This window comes from Carassius auratus, chromosome 37 (assembly GCF_003368295.1).
Source record: "Carassius auratus strain Wakin chromosome 37, ASM336829v1, whole genome shotgun sequence".
Classification (NCBI taxonomy): domain Eukaryota; kingdom Metazoa; phylum Chordata; class Actinopteri; order Cypriniformes; family Cyprinidae; genus Carassius; species Carassius auratus.
In genome coordinates, this window is record NC_039279.1 from 14,347,665 (window position 1) to 14,364,496 (window position 16,832).

A 16,832-nucleotide genomic window follows, 5' to 3' on the forward strand; every position below is an offset into this window, starting at 1 on the left:
GGTAGCAAAAGTCTATCAAAACATCACATCAAACTACTGATGATGATAAATAACTGGCAGCATATAACGACACATTTGCAACACAATTGCTGGTAGCCATTGATTTCCAAATTATGGGGGGAAAATACTATGGAAGTCAATGGCTACCAGCAACTGTGGTTGAAACATATATAAAAAAAAAAGGTTTCTCTTGTGTTCAGCAGAAGAATGAAACTCATACAGGTTTGGATTGGAACAACTTGAGGGTGAGTAAAAGATGACCGAATTTAGATTTTTGTGTTAACAGTCTCCTTAAGTGTAACATATGACAATATTCTGGTATGGGCATGTTATTGCACATAATGTAGCTATTCAAATCAGGAATGACCACATGAATTGATTAAAGCATTTAAAACAAGTATGAAGGAGTGGTTTATGCTTCGAAAAAAAGCCTTCATAAAAGTTCATTTCTGACAGACCCTAAAAACAGCCACATGACATCAACAAAACAATTTGCATGTAATTGCATAAATGTAAATATCAGCAGGAGTTATGTGCCTCTTTGTGTTTGCCACTGGATTTCTTCCAATGCGGTTCTCACAGACAAATCTGGAATAACTGGAAATGCATTAAATTTATAGCCCAACATGGTGATATAGCCCTCTAAGACCCTTCTGTTTATTCCAATTCAGGACTTTATGCAACAACTGCATTTCAGACCAGTAACTAACAATCATTTATTCCCCAAGTACTGTGAACCAAACGCCTCCGTTCCTCCCCTCATGACAGGTCTGAACACGGCCATGAAGGTGTGTGAGCTGCAAGGTATTACAATGTCGCACCAAGATTAACACGGTTTATTATTACCCTTCAAATTTCACAATACAGATGTGTATCAAAGAATCAATGAATCAATGAATCAATCAAGTGAATGAAATGATGCAAACATGTGTTTTCAATCCTGTCTGTATTTTAATGAACTGCAAATCACTTTTTGTAAAATTGCAATTCTTAAATACAGGAGGTCAAAACTCTTAAATCATATATGCCTTGAACAGCTCACACAACTCTTATTTGATTAGGGTGGAACCAAAAGTTCAACATCAAACTGTTTGTCTTCTTACACTGGATAATATTGAGAATATGACTCGAATTAACAACTGAAAAACACTCACTTGTCCTTGCCAAGAGTTTCGTAGTCTTTCACAATCACATTAATGTAGCAGGAAGAATCAAGAGGAACACCTTTTAAATCAAACTCAAGTGTCTAAAGGGGAAAAAAAAGAGTATTAAAAATTTACAAACTTTAAAAGCTACAGTAGAAATGTTTAAAACGGTTCTATGCAGACTATTAATATGTTATATGTTATAATTACACGTTATATACACACACTTGAACTCCATTCATTTGGAAATAGCGTTAAAACGGTTAAACATGTATTTAAAAAAAAATAATAACAACAATAAAATAACTCTACAGACCTCATTCCACACTGGGTTCAATTCACTGTTAACGGGCTTGGTTTTCTTCTTTTCATCTAAAGTGATAAGAATTGCATCAGATTAACAAATGAAATGGTCGGGTATTCTGCTTTCTAATGGCTAAAAAGGAAGCAAATGAGGAGTTCTTACCTTTAAACACCACAGATGTGACGGGGTCTGGACTGCCCAGTTTCTTTTTGGGCAGACCCGCCGCAGACTCGACTGTCACACGCAACATGACAGAAAAATCAGCTTCTTCATTTAGTGCACTTTCATGGTGATGTCCCTGTGTGTGTGAGACCGTGTTCTCGTTGCAGTGCCCTCCTCATCCATTTGGGAGTTTGTGAAGGGTGTGGACTTACTCCAGTGACAAAATTTGGCAGGATGCCTTACTTACCGGATCAGATCACTTGTATTTTCTCACAGCAATTACTTTAAATTAGGAAATACTTTTGATTCATTTAATATTTTATTTGTGATTATTTATTGCACGCTGAGCCAAATATAACAGAGTTACTGATTTCATTTGAAAGTTTAAGGGATGAGGGACAAGCGCCACCTAGCGGTGCATCGCACGAATCACATAGACTCCCACATAGCGTGCTGTGATGATCAAACAAATATAATTGGCATATTACAGGAGTGTGGATCTAGAAAATTATTTTTTTGGGTGGCAACACCAAAGCAAACAAGCATTCAATCATCTATACTTAATCTATAGTATCATCTATATGCAACATCTATTCTACAATTAAAAACAAAATATAGCAACAAGCAGAAGTCATGAAGGTCCAAACACCAATTCCCAATGTGCATGATTGGACTTTTATAAAAAAATAAAAATAAAATATTTATACAAATTGCATGACAAACTGGATGTCAAATTCAAATAAACGTGAAGATATCACTTGTAGCATGTATTTGAATCATTTATCCCAAGGCTAAACGTTCTTTCATTTTTATAATTTATAATGATGTATAATGTTTGATTGTTTTATTATTTCACCACAATAGTAAATGTGTTTTTTTATCATTTATATTATTTCGAAAAAGACAAATACAACTTTTTTTTTTTTCATTTTTAAATGGATAGCAATTTATTTAATCATTGGCAACTTGAAGATATTTAATAACTACTAAAAGTTATTTTCACTGTAAGTTTCATTTCACTGTACACTAATTATATAAAACCATACTGTCAGTACACCACACTCATACAAATCCACTAAATCTATGCATTTATTTGCATTCAAAGAGATATCGACGAATGGAAAAAGACTGGGATTAAAAGGTTTCTTATCCTGTCACTCTCTAGTATGATTCTGGCTCCCTCTAATGGACAGTATTAAGATATCTTCATCTTTCAGTTGAAATTGCTGTTAGTTTAGAATTTAAGGCCTAACTGAAGGATCCTTTTTTCTATTACTGTTAAATCTTTATTTTTGTGAAAAAAATAGTCATTCCAAATAAATCACAAATAATTAAAAACAGTGTTTTTTTAGTGTTCTAAATTTTTCTCAAGCATTTGTTAATAGAACTTCCATACATTTACCTAAATTTGTTTGTTTTGTGCTGGGCATGAATGAAGTCTGCATCAATGAGGACACTGAAGACACCTCTGCTGGAGTTTACAACAACATCATGCTTCTGATGAACCAGAGGATGCTGGTGTTGTCCTTGAAAGCATTAAAGGGATAGTATTTTTTATTTGTGCGATAAAAATCAATGAATCCAATACAATGCAGATCATACATACACATAAATGAAGGAGTGAGCCAATTCAACATTCTCAATTAGAGTGATCTAATCCAATGTTGCTTAAAAAAAAAAAAAAAAAAAGTTCGATAAATCACCTGATCCTGATTTGCAAAACATGAGAGTTCAGGGTCCAGTTCCATTAACACGGCCACTTTGTTAAAACTAAGTTTGACTAGCTAGTAGTTAGCCAAGGGGTAATAAATCTTACTTTATAGAAGATTCAAATTAAACCAAGCTACATTTTTCTTAACCAAATGTAAAAAGTTATGACCAGTCTTGAAAAAAACTATTCAAGACTAGTTTAAGCAGTTTATTGATTTTTTTTTTTTTTTTGATGGGCTTCTTTGGCTTCATTTGGAACATAAAGCTCTTCTTCTCTTGTTATTGAAAATAAGTTGGAAAAAGTAATACAGTTGTGTTTAGAAAAAGAGTCAGGGAAAGAACAAAGCAACATTTTTCCTTTATTATATTGTTTTTTCAGTTCATTAAATTGGTGCGAGACCATTAAATACATTTCCAACAGAGATGAGAAAATGATCAAACAAGACTTAGTGACAAATTCTTAAGTGCTTTATGTTACAGCACCACGTAATATTACTACATTTTTTTTGTGAAAAGAGAGACAACAAATCAGCACACTGAACCCTTTAAAAACAATTGAATGTTATAATGGACGATGCTACGCAGCAGTTTTCTGGCTCCGCTCAATGGCCATTTTCTCCAGTCTCTCCGTGTAGAAGCCATTGAAGTCCAGCCTATAAAAAGACATCTCATTATTCATAGCACCTCTGCTGAGAAGACTGAATTTTAATGAGGGTTGTATAAGCTCTTCAGAAGTCAAGATTTCAAAAGCACATTTCTATTGTCATTGCTCGGGCCAAGGTTAAACCGGAAAGCACTTATTTATGCCCGGAGGAAAATTTGAATGAAAGGCTCTTTCCACAGCCCACCTGTAGATGATGTTGATCATGCTGTGCTCACAGTCATTGGTGCTGTAAATGCTGAGCTTATCCAAAAGGTCCAGCAACAAGGTGCTGAAGTTACTGTCAAACTTGCTGATGGTGGCCTCGAACCCAGAGTCAGACTGGTCCACATGCTCAGTTAGGAACAGAGATTGAGAAAAATAGATGTCATAAAATATTATTATTATTTGTGTTTTTTAATCTTTTGACAGATTATGTTCAGTGATTACATATCCAGTTTTTAAAGTGCCTCTTTAGTTTCAGTATTGTAAAAGAATTTATTCAATGCCAACAGTCTCTTTCACACAGTAATACCAGTAAATTGCCGTAAAATTACTGGAATGACCTTACTGGTAAATACAAAAATGCCCTGTTCACACAGGCAACTACTCTCCGTCTTTTTATAAGTAAAGCACTATTCACACATTGGTTTAAAGTGACCTACTATTTATGCCTGTTTTATGCATTTAGCAGACACTTTTATCCAAAGCATTTTACAGTGCATTCAGGCTATACTTTTTTTTTATCAGTATGTGTGTTCCCTGGAAATCAAACCCACAACCTTTTGCGCTGCTAATGCAATGCTCTACCACTGAGCCACAGGAACATGTGACCTGAACCGTGAACTGACCTGTGACATCATTACCCAGAAATGACCTCTAAATGTCTGCACATCACGGTGTTGTATTTGTTAACAGGGTTAAATGCAGAGTAAATGCATGATCTGTCAGAATGACAGGACAAGAGCCATTGAATTCTGAATTTCAATGGCTCTGGATTGGCCTGAAGTAGACATCTGACACCAGTGTGTTCTGAACTTTATTCACACCGAGCAGATTACCGGTAATTTACTGGTAATGTTACAACTTCTCATAATGGTAAATTGCTGGAACGAATTTACTGGTATGTTTGAAAAGGTCCTGTTCACACATGATCTCTTAATGGTAATTTACCAGTAAAGTCTGTATGTGTGAATGGGGCTAATGACTCACTTTAGCAGCCAGTCTTTTTTTCTCTGCCTCCTTTGTCAGCTCAGCCGAGGCTGAAGAGTTCTCCATAGCTGCGTTCCCGAAAGTCAGCCGTTTCATCTCACTGTCTATCCTCATGCTATGAGTGAACCGCTGCCAAAACAATCAAAATATACACTCCAGTATGAGCATGACATAACAGGAAAGCTTCATTATGAAATAAAAGCAAATTTATGCATTTCACAACAAGCACAATCCCGTTATAGTGACCCCCAGAGACGAACAATAAACTGTATAATTTAATATAAAATATTAAAACACAATATATTCAATTTATGCAGTTTAATTATGTACTCTACTGTTCAAAATTTTGGGGACAGTCAATTTGAAAGATATTTATATAGATCACTACTGGTCAAATGTTTGGTATCAGAAAGATTTTTTTATGTTTTTTACAGGAGTTTCTAATCCTCATTAAGGCTGCATTTATTTGGTAAAAAATAAAGGAAAAAATTGTATATTATGACTTTTTTTCTATTTCTATTTCTGTTATTCTATTTTAATATGCATTAAAATCTAATTTATTCCTGTGATCAAAGCTGAATTTTCAGCATCATTACTTCAGTGTCACATGATCCTTCAGAAATCATTCTAATATGCTGATTTATTATCAGTGCTGGAAACGGTTGTTCTGCTTAAAATTTGTTTGGAACCTGTGATACCAGGATTCCTTGATGAATAAAAAGTGAACAAGAAGAGCATTCATTTAAAATAGAAATCTTTTCTAACAATATACATTACAGTTCAAAAGTTTGGGGTCAGTAAATTTTTATTCTTTCTTTTTTTGAAGGATGTGTTAAATTGTTAAGAAGTGATAGCAAAGATTTATATTTTGATTAAACACTGTTTTTTTTGTGTTTATTTGTTTTTTTACTTATATTCATCAAAGAATCCTGAAAAAAATTCCAAAGTTTCCAAAAACTATTTTGCAGCACAGCTGTTGCCAACATTGATAATTCTAATAATATATCAGCATATTAGAATGATTTCTGAAAGGACCATGTAAAGCAAAAATTTGAGTAAATTTAGCTTTACCACCACAGGAAGAAATGAAATGTTTAAATACATTAAAATAGAAAACGATTCAAAATTTTACTGTTTTTGAGCAAATAAATGCATCATTAGTGATCATAAGAGAATCCAAAACTCCACATTTTTCTCAATAATGTTTGTACTTTTACCTGCATGCAGTTAGTGAACATGACACAGACAGACATGAGCTTGGAGAAGATGCGGAGCAGCTCAGGGTTGGTGAGCATACAGTCCTTCAGACAGTTATCCAGGAAGCTGGTGTGATGACACAGCACATCATCAATGTTGGAAGCCTAAAAATACAAAATAAAGCTTATTAGGAACACACTGTGAATTCATTTAAACTCTGTTTGTGCTCAACCAGATATACCTGTAGATTATTTCAATTATTTGAGAGAACCATGATCATTTTCCTTAAATTCAAACCTAATAATGGATTCAAAAAAGGAATTTAAATAGAATTATGTAAGCACTCCAGCATTATATATAAATATATGTACTAAATACATGTAAAATATATTACATATAATAAATATGTAAAATATCATATATTACATTTTATATATTTGTTCAGCTTTAAATGAAATAACATTTTATTAATTGTTATTATCATTATTTATTTAGAATTAATCAGCAACCAAAATTTCAGAATCATGATAGCAATATAATAAAGCAACTTATTAAGTTTAATTAGACAAAAGGATATTTGTGAATGAAAGTGTTGATAACTCTCTGAAAAATGAAAATAAATCTGATTTAAATCCAATATTATATAAAAAGAACTGCTTGTTCTGAACTCATAAGCCACAAATAACCATAAAGCAGGTTTTTTTTTTTTTCATTGACTCACAGATTTCAGGTTGTTCTCCATGATGTGCCATGTGGGCTCATTAACCTCAAACATCATGTAGTACTGAATGTTCTGCACAAAGTTGAGCATCCGTTGTCTTAATGCAAAGGCAGCAGCAAACCTACAATATACAAGAGCTATTTAATAAGATGCTCAGCTGAAGATGCACAGTCTCAGGTCAAAATACACGGTCTCACCATTTCGCAGAGTGCAGTGAATATTGCTTCGATGCTTTATTGCTGATCCACACATTACAGAGCAGCCTCTCCACGTGCTTGCAGTAGAACATGTGCCTGAAGAGCATCTGGTATCTTGTCAGGGCTTTTCTGTACAACAGAGCATCGTATTAAAGGAGAAGTTCATTGTAAAGATGGTCACAATACTTTTCAGTAAAATCTCACAAGCAAAAAATGTCCATATGTCAATAGTGCTGCAATGTAATTGTGCAAGCAATAGTGTGTAACATGCAACATTTTGATGGTAAATAATGACAAAACTATTTCTTTAAGAAGCACGGGGACATGCTTGAAATAAAAGCTATACAGCCGTACAGAAAAGCTGAGTACCGGTTGATTATGAGTGAAAGTGGCCACTTGACAATGTAGTCAAAAGAGAAAGCCTCCAGGCCGCTAAGTGACACTTCTGTGGGCTCTGCATTAATGATGGCTTTCTCCTGCTTGGTGTCTATAGCGAGGACACGCAACAGCTGGGTGATAACATCATGGGGCATCAGGTCAATCTGGAAGACAACAATAATGTTAAATAATGCACACCATTTTCCATTCGTTAAGACTCTCATCCACCTTCCAAATGATACAACCATTTAGATTCGTGACTATTTTCACACATAAAATCTTATTATTATATTAGTGTTAATATTATTATAAAGAAACAATTAAATAAAGAAATATTACAACTTAAATATGTCACTGTAAAAAACTAAACAACTAATTAAGATGCTGATAATGAGCTGCTCATGTATAAACAAACACAATGTTGCATTTCATTCTAAAATCTGAACCTAATAATTTTTTTTTACAGTAATTAAAAAGCAGCCTTTATGATTTGCAATAATCGTGATTCCAGCTTTATTTTGACCTGTCTTTAGGCAAGAGATGAAACTGAACAATTTGTTTTTCATTTGAATTTCTACTGCAAAAGCAACACCTGAAATCTAGACGGTTCTGCAGAATGCACTAACATACTGTACATAATACAAACTGTTACGGTTGATGTAATTGTCTAGAAGACAGACCTTTAAATCATCTTTGAAGGGGTCTGTGTTGGCAGTGCTCATCCTCAAGGCCAGCTCCAGCAGGGCCTCCAGCCGCGGGGGAATGATGTCATCAACCGGCTTCTTCAGTTCTTCCTCCGTTAGGTCCATGAAATGCACGAAAAAGTCTCCTTTATCCATTAAGAAGTAATGTTTGATTGACCTGTACCACAAAAAATTTAAGAAATAAGGTGATATTGAGATATTGAGTTCACAGTTGTTGAATAAAACCAATCTTTCTGATCACGGGTCTCCAAACTCAGTTCTGGAGGGCCAGGGTCCTGCTAAATTTAGTTTTGCAAGACCCGTTTTAGATTATAATTTGGGCTCTCAGTTGTGGGCTGTGAGCTTGTGATGAGAAAAAGATTTATCTATCTTTCAACATTAAATCAAGAGTCCACACAGCTGATAATATTATCATAGCAATTCACACGACTCCAGTCAATTCATTAACGGCAGTGAAGTGAAAAACTGCATGTTTTGATGTAGGTAACAAATCCATCTTAAAGGTGCTTTAACTTTAAATACTCACTCCTGGACAAAATCCAGTGACATTAATTTAGATATTTAGTTTAGATTAATTTATTTAGACATTTTCATTGGAGAAATCAATATTATGAATAGTAAACTTTATTTAGCCGGTAGCAAGTTTGAAGTTAGAAACAGGTTACAAACATCTTAAAGATGATTTTATTAGAAACACATGACATGACATGGGTGAACTACACCTTTAAATCTGTTCATCATATAAGACAATCCTGTCTCTTCAGAAGATTTGAATAAACTCATTCAATTCATATGTTTACTATGTCTTTACAATTCTTTGAAATAGTCAAAGATAGAATACATGGACTTGAAATGTTTTGAACAAATGAAAGTCTTGTATTTGGAATGACATGAGGGTGAGTAAGTGATGTCAGAAGTTAAATTACACACCCACGGCCTGCTGCAGTTCTAACATAGAAATCATGATCCTAACCTTTATCTCCATGAGGAAATCTCAGTTGGCCAGACAGTGATTCATCTTTTCTGATTCATTAAAATATTGGTGTCTGGAACACTGAGAGCTGTCAAAAGGTTAGCTTAAAGATGTGCTACAAATGAAGAGTGCTCATAAACGGCACCATTGGCTCAGATTATTCACTCACATACACTGACAGATAATAATTATGTCAGACTCTCAGTGAGCCAAGAACGGTTACCATGTTATCATGTATACTTACTGAAAGCAAATAAAATTGTATTGTATTATATTACATGTTACTACATCCATTTTTTGCATTTCTTTCTACCTAATAACAACATATTTTTGTACATTTAAGCTGACATTTGATTTTTTGTTTATTAGGGTCTAAATACATTAAACACTGACACATACATATTGAATTGATTTGAGATGTCTGTAGAAAAACTGCAAGAATAAAACAATTTCAAACATAAAATTTTTTACCTCAGGCGTGAAACGAGCTCCTTTTCCTCCATCAGGAAGTCAAGTAGAACCTTACTGGCGTAGTAATATGATTTTTCGATCTGCTCCACATACGCTCTCTCTTTAAGCGTGTAGAGAACCTCTTTGGCATCTGGACAGGTCACATCACGGCCGCACTCTCGCACAACATTCAAATACTTGCCTGAAATTAGAAATAAGTTAGGACTGGTTATGAAATGAATGCATTTAGCCACCGTGTTCTTTCGAGCTGGGCATTAAAATCATTACAAAGTAGGCTGCACGATATTGGGAAAAAATGACATTGCGATATTTTATTTTTCTGCGATATATATCGTGATATGAAATCAAATTTTTTCTTACAAACAAAAATGGGGTGAGCAGATTTACAATCTCATTTTAAATGATTTAAACATCGACACCATCATGTCAATTGATTAATATGCGTGAGGGAGAGAGAGCAAGACAGCGTTGTTTGTAGCGCTCTCTCTCTCTCTCTCTCTCCATCTGTCTCTTGCGCACGCACACACGCTCTCTCTCACGCTATCTCTTTCGCGCGCGCTCGCTCTCTCTCTCTCACGCTCTCTGCGAATCACATTCGTCAAGGGCCGGGGAGCAGCTGGCCCGTACAGTTAATGAATAATGGATCGACTACGACAGCCTACATCGCACATCCTGCGATGTGACTATCGTGGATTCGTACATCGCGATATCGATGATTAAACGACACATCGTGCAGCCCTATTAGAAAGTTTAGAAATGTAAACATGTTTACCATTTAACTCCTGCTTTCTAGTAGCATCTTATATATCCTATGCTATATACTCTCTACATAAGCAGCTGACTTCTATTGATGCCTAAAATACTGGCTAATTACAAAAAACTTTCAGAGTTTCATAAATGAAAATGCCTCACCTGTGTTTAATATCTTATCTGCCATTTTCTGAAGGAACGATGGGATCCTGTGCTGGACAATAGTGTATCTCTGATCCCAGTATTTGTCATTATAATCCTCCTGAATCTTCTCTTTTTGCAGCTCGTGCTCCTCAACCATGAATTCACTATAAAAAAGAACAGTACTTGATGTAGTTTTATTACCTTATATATATGAAATATAAATGTATGAATATATACCATATAGACATAATATAAATTAAATACAAATTTTAAAAAAGTGGCACTTCATACATAGCTTATTAATGTCCTTAAATGTGTCTGGAAATACTCAATATGTTATACATAATACATTTAAGAGAAATTCATGCTGAAAAGCTAAATATTATTACCAGCAAAAAAATAAATAATCTAATTTAAAGGCATCCACAATAGGAAACCAAACACATTCCACCTGTAAGGGTCTTTAATGATGCCCCTATAGATCCACTTTTCAAGTATTTCGAAGTAGGGGACGCTGGCTGCTTTGGTCAGATAGAGGCAGAGCTCTTGAGCCTGGCTGTCTCCGGTGTAATTGAAGGTACGATCATGAAGCAGGCTGAGGGTCGAGCCGCCCATACACTCACCCTTGTCAACAGAAGTGGCTACATGAAAGAGACCAGGGAGAAAGTGCATTAGCATGAGCATGTCAACAATGTCAGCGCTATGTACGGGTGAAAGGAACCCCGCTGAAACATCATTACTACCAAGGCCCCCTTTAGAAATACAAATGTTTGCTCTGGCGCTGACTCTCTGTGAACAATAAAACATGCTTGTCTTAACAACATCCTAGAAACATGCTAAATGATGCTAAAAACATTTTGAATCTAATAGCAAGATGCTCAGAAATATTAAAAACAAGCTAGCAACAATGATAATATGTTGACAATGTGTTAAAGCATGCTAACAGCATTAAAAAATTCTATAACATGTTAGATACATGATAGCAACATCCTAAAACATGCTGCCACAATGCTAAAACATGTTAGAAGCATGTTAGCAATTGGCTAAAAAGTGCTACCAACATGCAAAACCATTTTAGTTTTAGAAACCGGTTGATGGCTCCCTAACAATTGTGCAGAAACAGAATAATAATTCATTGTATTTGCTAGCATCATGTTAAAGCATGCTAGACACATTAGCAACATGCTAACAATGTAAAAAAACAACAACATTCAAACACATTTCTAAATCATGCCATCAGTGCCTAGCTTGCTATCTGAATGCTTTTAATACTACATCTATGTAACCATCAGAGCTTATTTAAACTTTCAGATAAGGCTTTGTCAAACCCACATTAATATTTGTCCTGACAAACTTCTCTTGTGGTGCAGAAGGCTGTTGCAACTAATAAAGTTCAAGAATTAAGAACCAGCTATCAATAAACATGAAAAAACACATTCAGCCACTGTCAAAATTAACTTATTAGTCTCATTGACACATCCAAAATGTCAAGTGCTGCTCTTTTATAAGCGTAACCACATGTTTTGACAGCTTTACCGATGGAGGCCAGGATTTCCATGGTACGCATGGTGGGCTGTATGTAGAACCAGAGCTTCTGCAGGGACAGCGTGCCCTGTCTGTGCAGATGCTCCAGCTGGGTCACCAGGATCAGATATTCCTTCATCAGAGTCCTCATGGCAGCAGTCAAGGCATGATTCACTTGACCGTACTCAAATGACGTTTTCTCCTCTGTGAAGCTGGACATAGAGCATTCAAATTTCTTGCATGAAACATATAAGAGTCTCAGATAACGTGAGCAAACCAGGCAAAATGAAAAATCAATGCTTTTCATAAAATGATTTCACAGGGGCAATGATTTGTTTGCAACCAGGGTTCGAAATTAAGACTGCCGACCCACCGGATGCAGATGAAAAACTGACCTTGTCAGCCAATTTGGCAGGTTATAAACCATAAATTATATCCTACAATCAGGAGCCTCCAACATTACAAAAAAAACAAAAAAAAAAACGTCTTTTAAAAGTTTAAACATTTTCTTTCACATGTATATTGTACATACACGAGCTAAAAACAGCTGTTCACTCACAAGAAAAAAATACTCTAGTAATTTATAGTAAATACTATAGTGCTTTTGAACCATACTATAGTAAAGCACTTGAATTAATTTACTGTGGTAAATCTATATTTGCTTTGGTAATATAACATATAAAGTAATATAAACAAATGACTTTACCCAATACTGTACTAAGATTTCTACAACTATAGGGTATATTATTCTACAATACATTACATTAATGTAGTAAAAACTAAAGTAAACTACAGTATTTATTATAGTTTATCAGTTCACTATAATTAATACTACACTGTGCATTCATTAAAAATAAATGTTGTAAATACTATAATATATACAGAACAATACACTTTACTATAGTATGGTTCAAAAACACTATAGTAATTATTGTAAATGACGATAATATTTTTTCATGTGGGACTTTAAAGTTGTAAAACTGAAATCCATCCAATGATTCAGAATCCGATTTATTTACAAATGCATTTTAAATCTAAGCAGTGGTTTTGATCATCTGGATTATTTCTGATGTTTTTTTTTTTGTCTTGTAGGAATTCTGAATAGTTGTTAACTTCAGAATTTTAGAAACCAAAGTCAGGGAGCTAATTAATTTCAAAACCTGATATTGTAAACACGTGAAAAAATATCACTATTGAAGGTCAAACTGTTCACTGACCGTGTGATTGTGGAGTAACAAGACGCCACCGGTAATATCCGGTTGACCAGCTCTTTGATGGACATGTCAAGGGAAGGATCTACTATGAAAGAGCGGCTCTGTCTGCCGAGCACAGGCTGAGCTGTGATGTCTCTCCCATCCACACCAATCAGCACATACAGCAGGTCCTCAACCAGAGCTTGTTCCTGTGCAGCCAGTGGCATTGTACCTGTAATTACACATGTTTAGGTCACTATTAAATAATAAATTGACAGCTCAGTTTTTTTGTGTGTAAATTTAAGTGTATATTATGAATGATTTATCCATGCACAACTTATTTATTTATTTTTTATTCATCTGTAATCTTCAGTATCTTTAGTTAACAAAAAAAAAAAAACTTAGTAACAACCCATCATAACTTTCAATCACATATATAACCAGATTTGGCATCTACTGCTCCTTCATTTAAAGTATAGTTGAAATTAAAAGTGTCCATATTTCTTTATAATCTTGCATCAAATTGAATAACTTGCTCTAGCTCTGTAACTATTCCCTATTCATCTAAGGCTCTGATTTTGAAAAACCCTGCTACATACATACCAATAGCCACTACAGGATCTCCCACAGGGGTGGGGCTAGTGACGAAATCGCCAATCAGCGCAGGCCGGTCATACACCCAGTTCGGAAACACAGGGTTCGGCTGAGTGGGGTTCTTCTTGTTATGTCGGTCTCTCAGCATTTTACGGATGACCTCAGAAGACTGTGGGGGAAAACAAAATGATGCACCATACAGAATTCAGGACTGACTTACTAAATGTTCCTCTGGCTCAGTGGTTGAGCATTGCGTTAGCAGCACAAAAGGTTGTGGGTTTGATTCCCAGGGAACACATGCTAGGTAAAAAATGTTAACATGAATGTTAACATGAGTCACTTTGGATAACAGAGTCTGCTTATTGCATTAATTTAATTACATATATCTTTAAAAAAATGTAATGTAAATCATGCTCATTAATGAATGCAAAAAATATCAGTGTAAACTGGGTTCCAAATTATTATGCAAAACACATATCAGTAAGATTTCAGTTTACAAAAGTTTTACAAAATGCTTTATCCCTTCGTGTATGGTGTATTTGTGGGTGTATGTTGGCATCTGTATTTATATGTTGTCACTAGTTGACTTTGTGCTTACTGCCTAGTGCCTATGGATATGACTTAGCAATGGTGCAATAAATATAAAAACAAATAATTTCATACTGACGTTCATCAGTGTGCATTGTCCTTATAAAATAAACAAATAGATTATCATCACTTTCCACTTCCTCATACTACCTGAGGAACATTGGAGCTGGCTGTGACATTTCCCAGCTTCTTCCGCAATTCCTCCAGTTCTTGCATGGACATTTTGCTGCTGGTTGCAGGAATGCTGTATGACGTGGTGGTGCTGGTTGCTGCATTTGCAGACATTTCCGATCTCTCTTTTGCATTCTGCTGCAAGAACTTCAAAGTCTGAAGAGCACAAGCATGTTCATGTTTCTCATAAATCCCCAATATCAAAATAAATAATGTAGACACATTTAGGGGGGAATGATGTGAATTTCTTGTTTGGAAATGAGTATCATTAAACCTACCTCTTTATCCTCAGTGAGTTTGGAAAGCAAATACACCAGTGGATCAAGGTTGCGTACATTCTTTGACTTCAGTTCGTCATATTTCCTTAAGAAGTCTTCTGGTGTTTTGGAGTGTTCTGCCATCTTGACCTGTAAGTCATGGTAAATGAGTCTCCTGCATTCAGAACACATGTAATGTGAGATAAAACACACTGTGTCTGTTTACCTTAGCACTGTGTGAAGATACTGTCGTGGTCACATAAGGAGTCCTGTTCTTCTGCAGCAAATCAATGTACACCTCAGCACCATCTCCTCCTCGGACATTAAGAAGCCCGAGGAGTTCATTAACATCATGATGGATCCTGAATTCACTCATGTCTTCAGATGAAATCAGAAGCTGAAATCAGAAAGCGTCGTCTGAGAAACGAGAGCAAGCTCCATGAATGAATAAATAAATAACAACAATAGATCTAGAGAGATCAGATGAACATAAAAACCACGAATATACTATAAGCCCAAGTGACAGTAAAAAAAAAAACCTTCGCGGATTTGTTATTATTTATGTAAAGTTATAGCTAACGCTAGCCATCGCCCCACTTGCATTTATAAATATTGCATGATAAAATAAAACGTAACGTTACGGTTGAACTATAATTATAGACTTTGTTATTTTACCTAGTAGAAGTCTAACTAGTCCGTCTGAATAAGTCGAACCGCATCTGTTGATAAAACACCGGGGAATCTGACAAAAACACCAAACTAATAGGAAGTCAGAAACTGTACATTTGTAAATGTCCGCCAAAATGCATTTTTTCAAAATAAAAGACCTTTCCTTTTAACTATCATAATAGTATAAACGAGAATCTATTTTACATTTTTCTTTCTTATATATACAATTTCCAAGTGATTATTTGTTACAATTATAACATGTTTTGATTTAGATTTGTTTAATAACAGTACTAATACCACTCAGGGACGAATTAACGCACGGTACGTAGATATTTCGTAGTTACTTCCGAAATACTGTTCCTCCAGGAACGCGATCTCAACCGTGCCCCCCTCAGGATTATATATATATATATATATATATATATATATGTGTGTGTGTGTGTGTGTGTGTGTGTGTGTGTGTGTGTGTGTGTGTGTGTGTGTGTGTGTGTGTGTGATACGATTAGAACGTCCAGTGCGGCACAGCATCAGAACAGGTAAAATATACATTTCACAGTATAAACAGCTTCAATTATTATAATGGGAGTTGTTGAGAGTTCTTGAACTCTGTCTAGACTCAAGTTAATATTCTTTGATAATGCAAATATTCTTTGCTCACTTTATGTAGCAATGAAAGTGTTATAATTAGTTACTTAACAATGTTTTTGTTAATTGTAGTCAGTCGATTAAAAAATATTATTTCACATGATACCTATATCTACTTGTACAATTAAAAGACTGGTTTTATGCATAGGCTAGGGCGAAGTCAGCTAAAATTTGGTAAATTACTTAATACCATCAAATAAGCTATGCATGAGATCAAATTTTTTTTTCCAATTAGCATGGGTCTCTTAAATATATATAGGCCTATTTATATTTTAAATGTGAAAGTATAATTATTTTAAAATTATGAGAAGGCACCTTCTTGAGCCTTGGCACAACATTCAGGAAATATGGGCCAACTCTTCAGTTACAATGGGCTAGGTAATTTTGGCTGAAATAATTGTATTTTTAATAGTAAATTTACACTATTGTCTATTTAGTGTGCCATTGCAACAACACCATGAATTTAAATTTACATGTAAATTT

General features: G+C 34.9%; 2 protein-coding genes across 7 annotated transcripts in view; both read right to left on the reverse strand.

The window, feature by feature from the left end:
- The window catches only part of myof (myoferlin), a 33,716-nt gene extending 31,914 nt beyond the window's left edge, over positions 1 to 1,802 (reverse strand). For all 4 annotated transcript variants that reach the window (XM_026222983.1, XM_026222982.1, XM_026222986.1 and 1 more), the window contains exons 1-3: positions 1,612 to 1,802; positions 1,462 to 1,517; positions 1,155 to 1,246 (exon numbers count right to left, since the gene is read on the reverse strand). In XM_026222983.1, the coding sequence (XP_026078768.1) occupies positions 1,155 to 1,246; positions 1,462 to 1,517; positions 1,612 to 1,699 (236 nt within the window). In that variant the 5' untranslated portion in view covers positions 1,700 to 1,802. The remainder of the gene's footprint in view (positions 1 to 1,154; positions 1,247 to 1,461; positions 1,518 to 1,611) is intronic.
- A 1,855-nt stretch (positions 1,803 to 3,657) lies between these two features.
- Positions 3,658 to 15,836, reverse strand: tubgcp2 (tubulin gamma complex component 2). 3 transcript variants are annotated; one of them, XM_026222989.1, is made up of 18 exons: positions 15,711 to 15,836; positions 15,262 to 15,452; positions 15,057 to 15,185; positions 14,758 to 14,934; positions 14,029 to 14,188; positions 13,450 to 13,657; positions 12,245 to 12,444; positions 11,160 to 11,349; positions 10,727 to 10,872; positions 9,815 to 9,995; positions 8,347 to 8,527; positions 7,658 to 7,830; positions 7,289 to 7,417; positions 7,092 to 7,212; positions 6,391 to 6,534; positions 5,174 to 5,302; positions 4,170 to 4,315; positions 3,658 to 3,974 (listed from the first exon to the last, which is right to left on the reverse strand). In XM_026222989.1, exons 2-18 carry the CDS (start codon positions 15,409 to 15,411, stop codon positions 3,899 to 3,901), a joined length of 2,640 nt encoding a protein of 879 aa, XP_026078774.1. In that variant the 5' UTR covers positions 15,412 to 15,452; positions 15,711 to 15,836; the 3' UTR covers positions 3,658 to 3,898. The 3 variants fall into 3 exon arrangements, with proteins under 3 accessions (XP_026078774.1, XP_026078775.1, XP_026078773.1); XM_026222990.1 differs by having other exon boundaries at positions 4,170 to 4,312; positions 15,262 to 15,432; positions 15,711 to 15,833; XM_026222988.1 differs by having other exon boundaries at positions 15,262 to 15,432; positions 15,711 to 15,833.
- Positions 15,837 to 16,832: the final 996 nt, after the last annotated feature.

Coding starts and splice junctions, on each gene's coding strand:
- tubgcp2 (XM_026222989.1), bottom strand. CDS start 15,411: ATGAGTGAATTCAGGATCCATCATGATGTTAATGAACTCCTCGGGCTT. Junction 15,186..15,261: donor TATCTTCACACAGTGCTAAG/GTAAACAGACAC, acceptor CATGACTTACAG/GTCAAGATGGCAGAACACTC. Junction 7,213..7,288: donor TCACTGCACTCTGCGAAATG/GTGAGACCGTGT, acceptor TGTATATTGTAG/GTTTGCTGCTGCCTTTGCAT.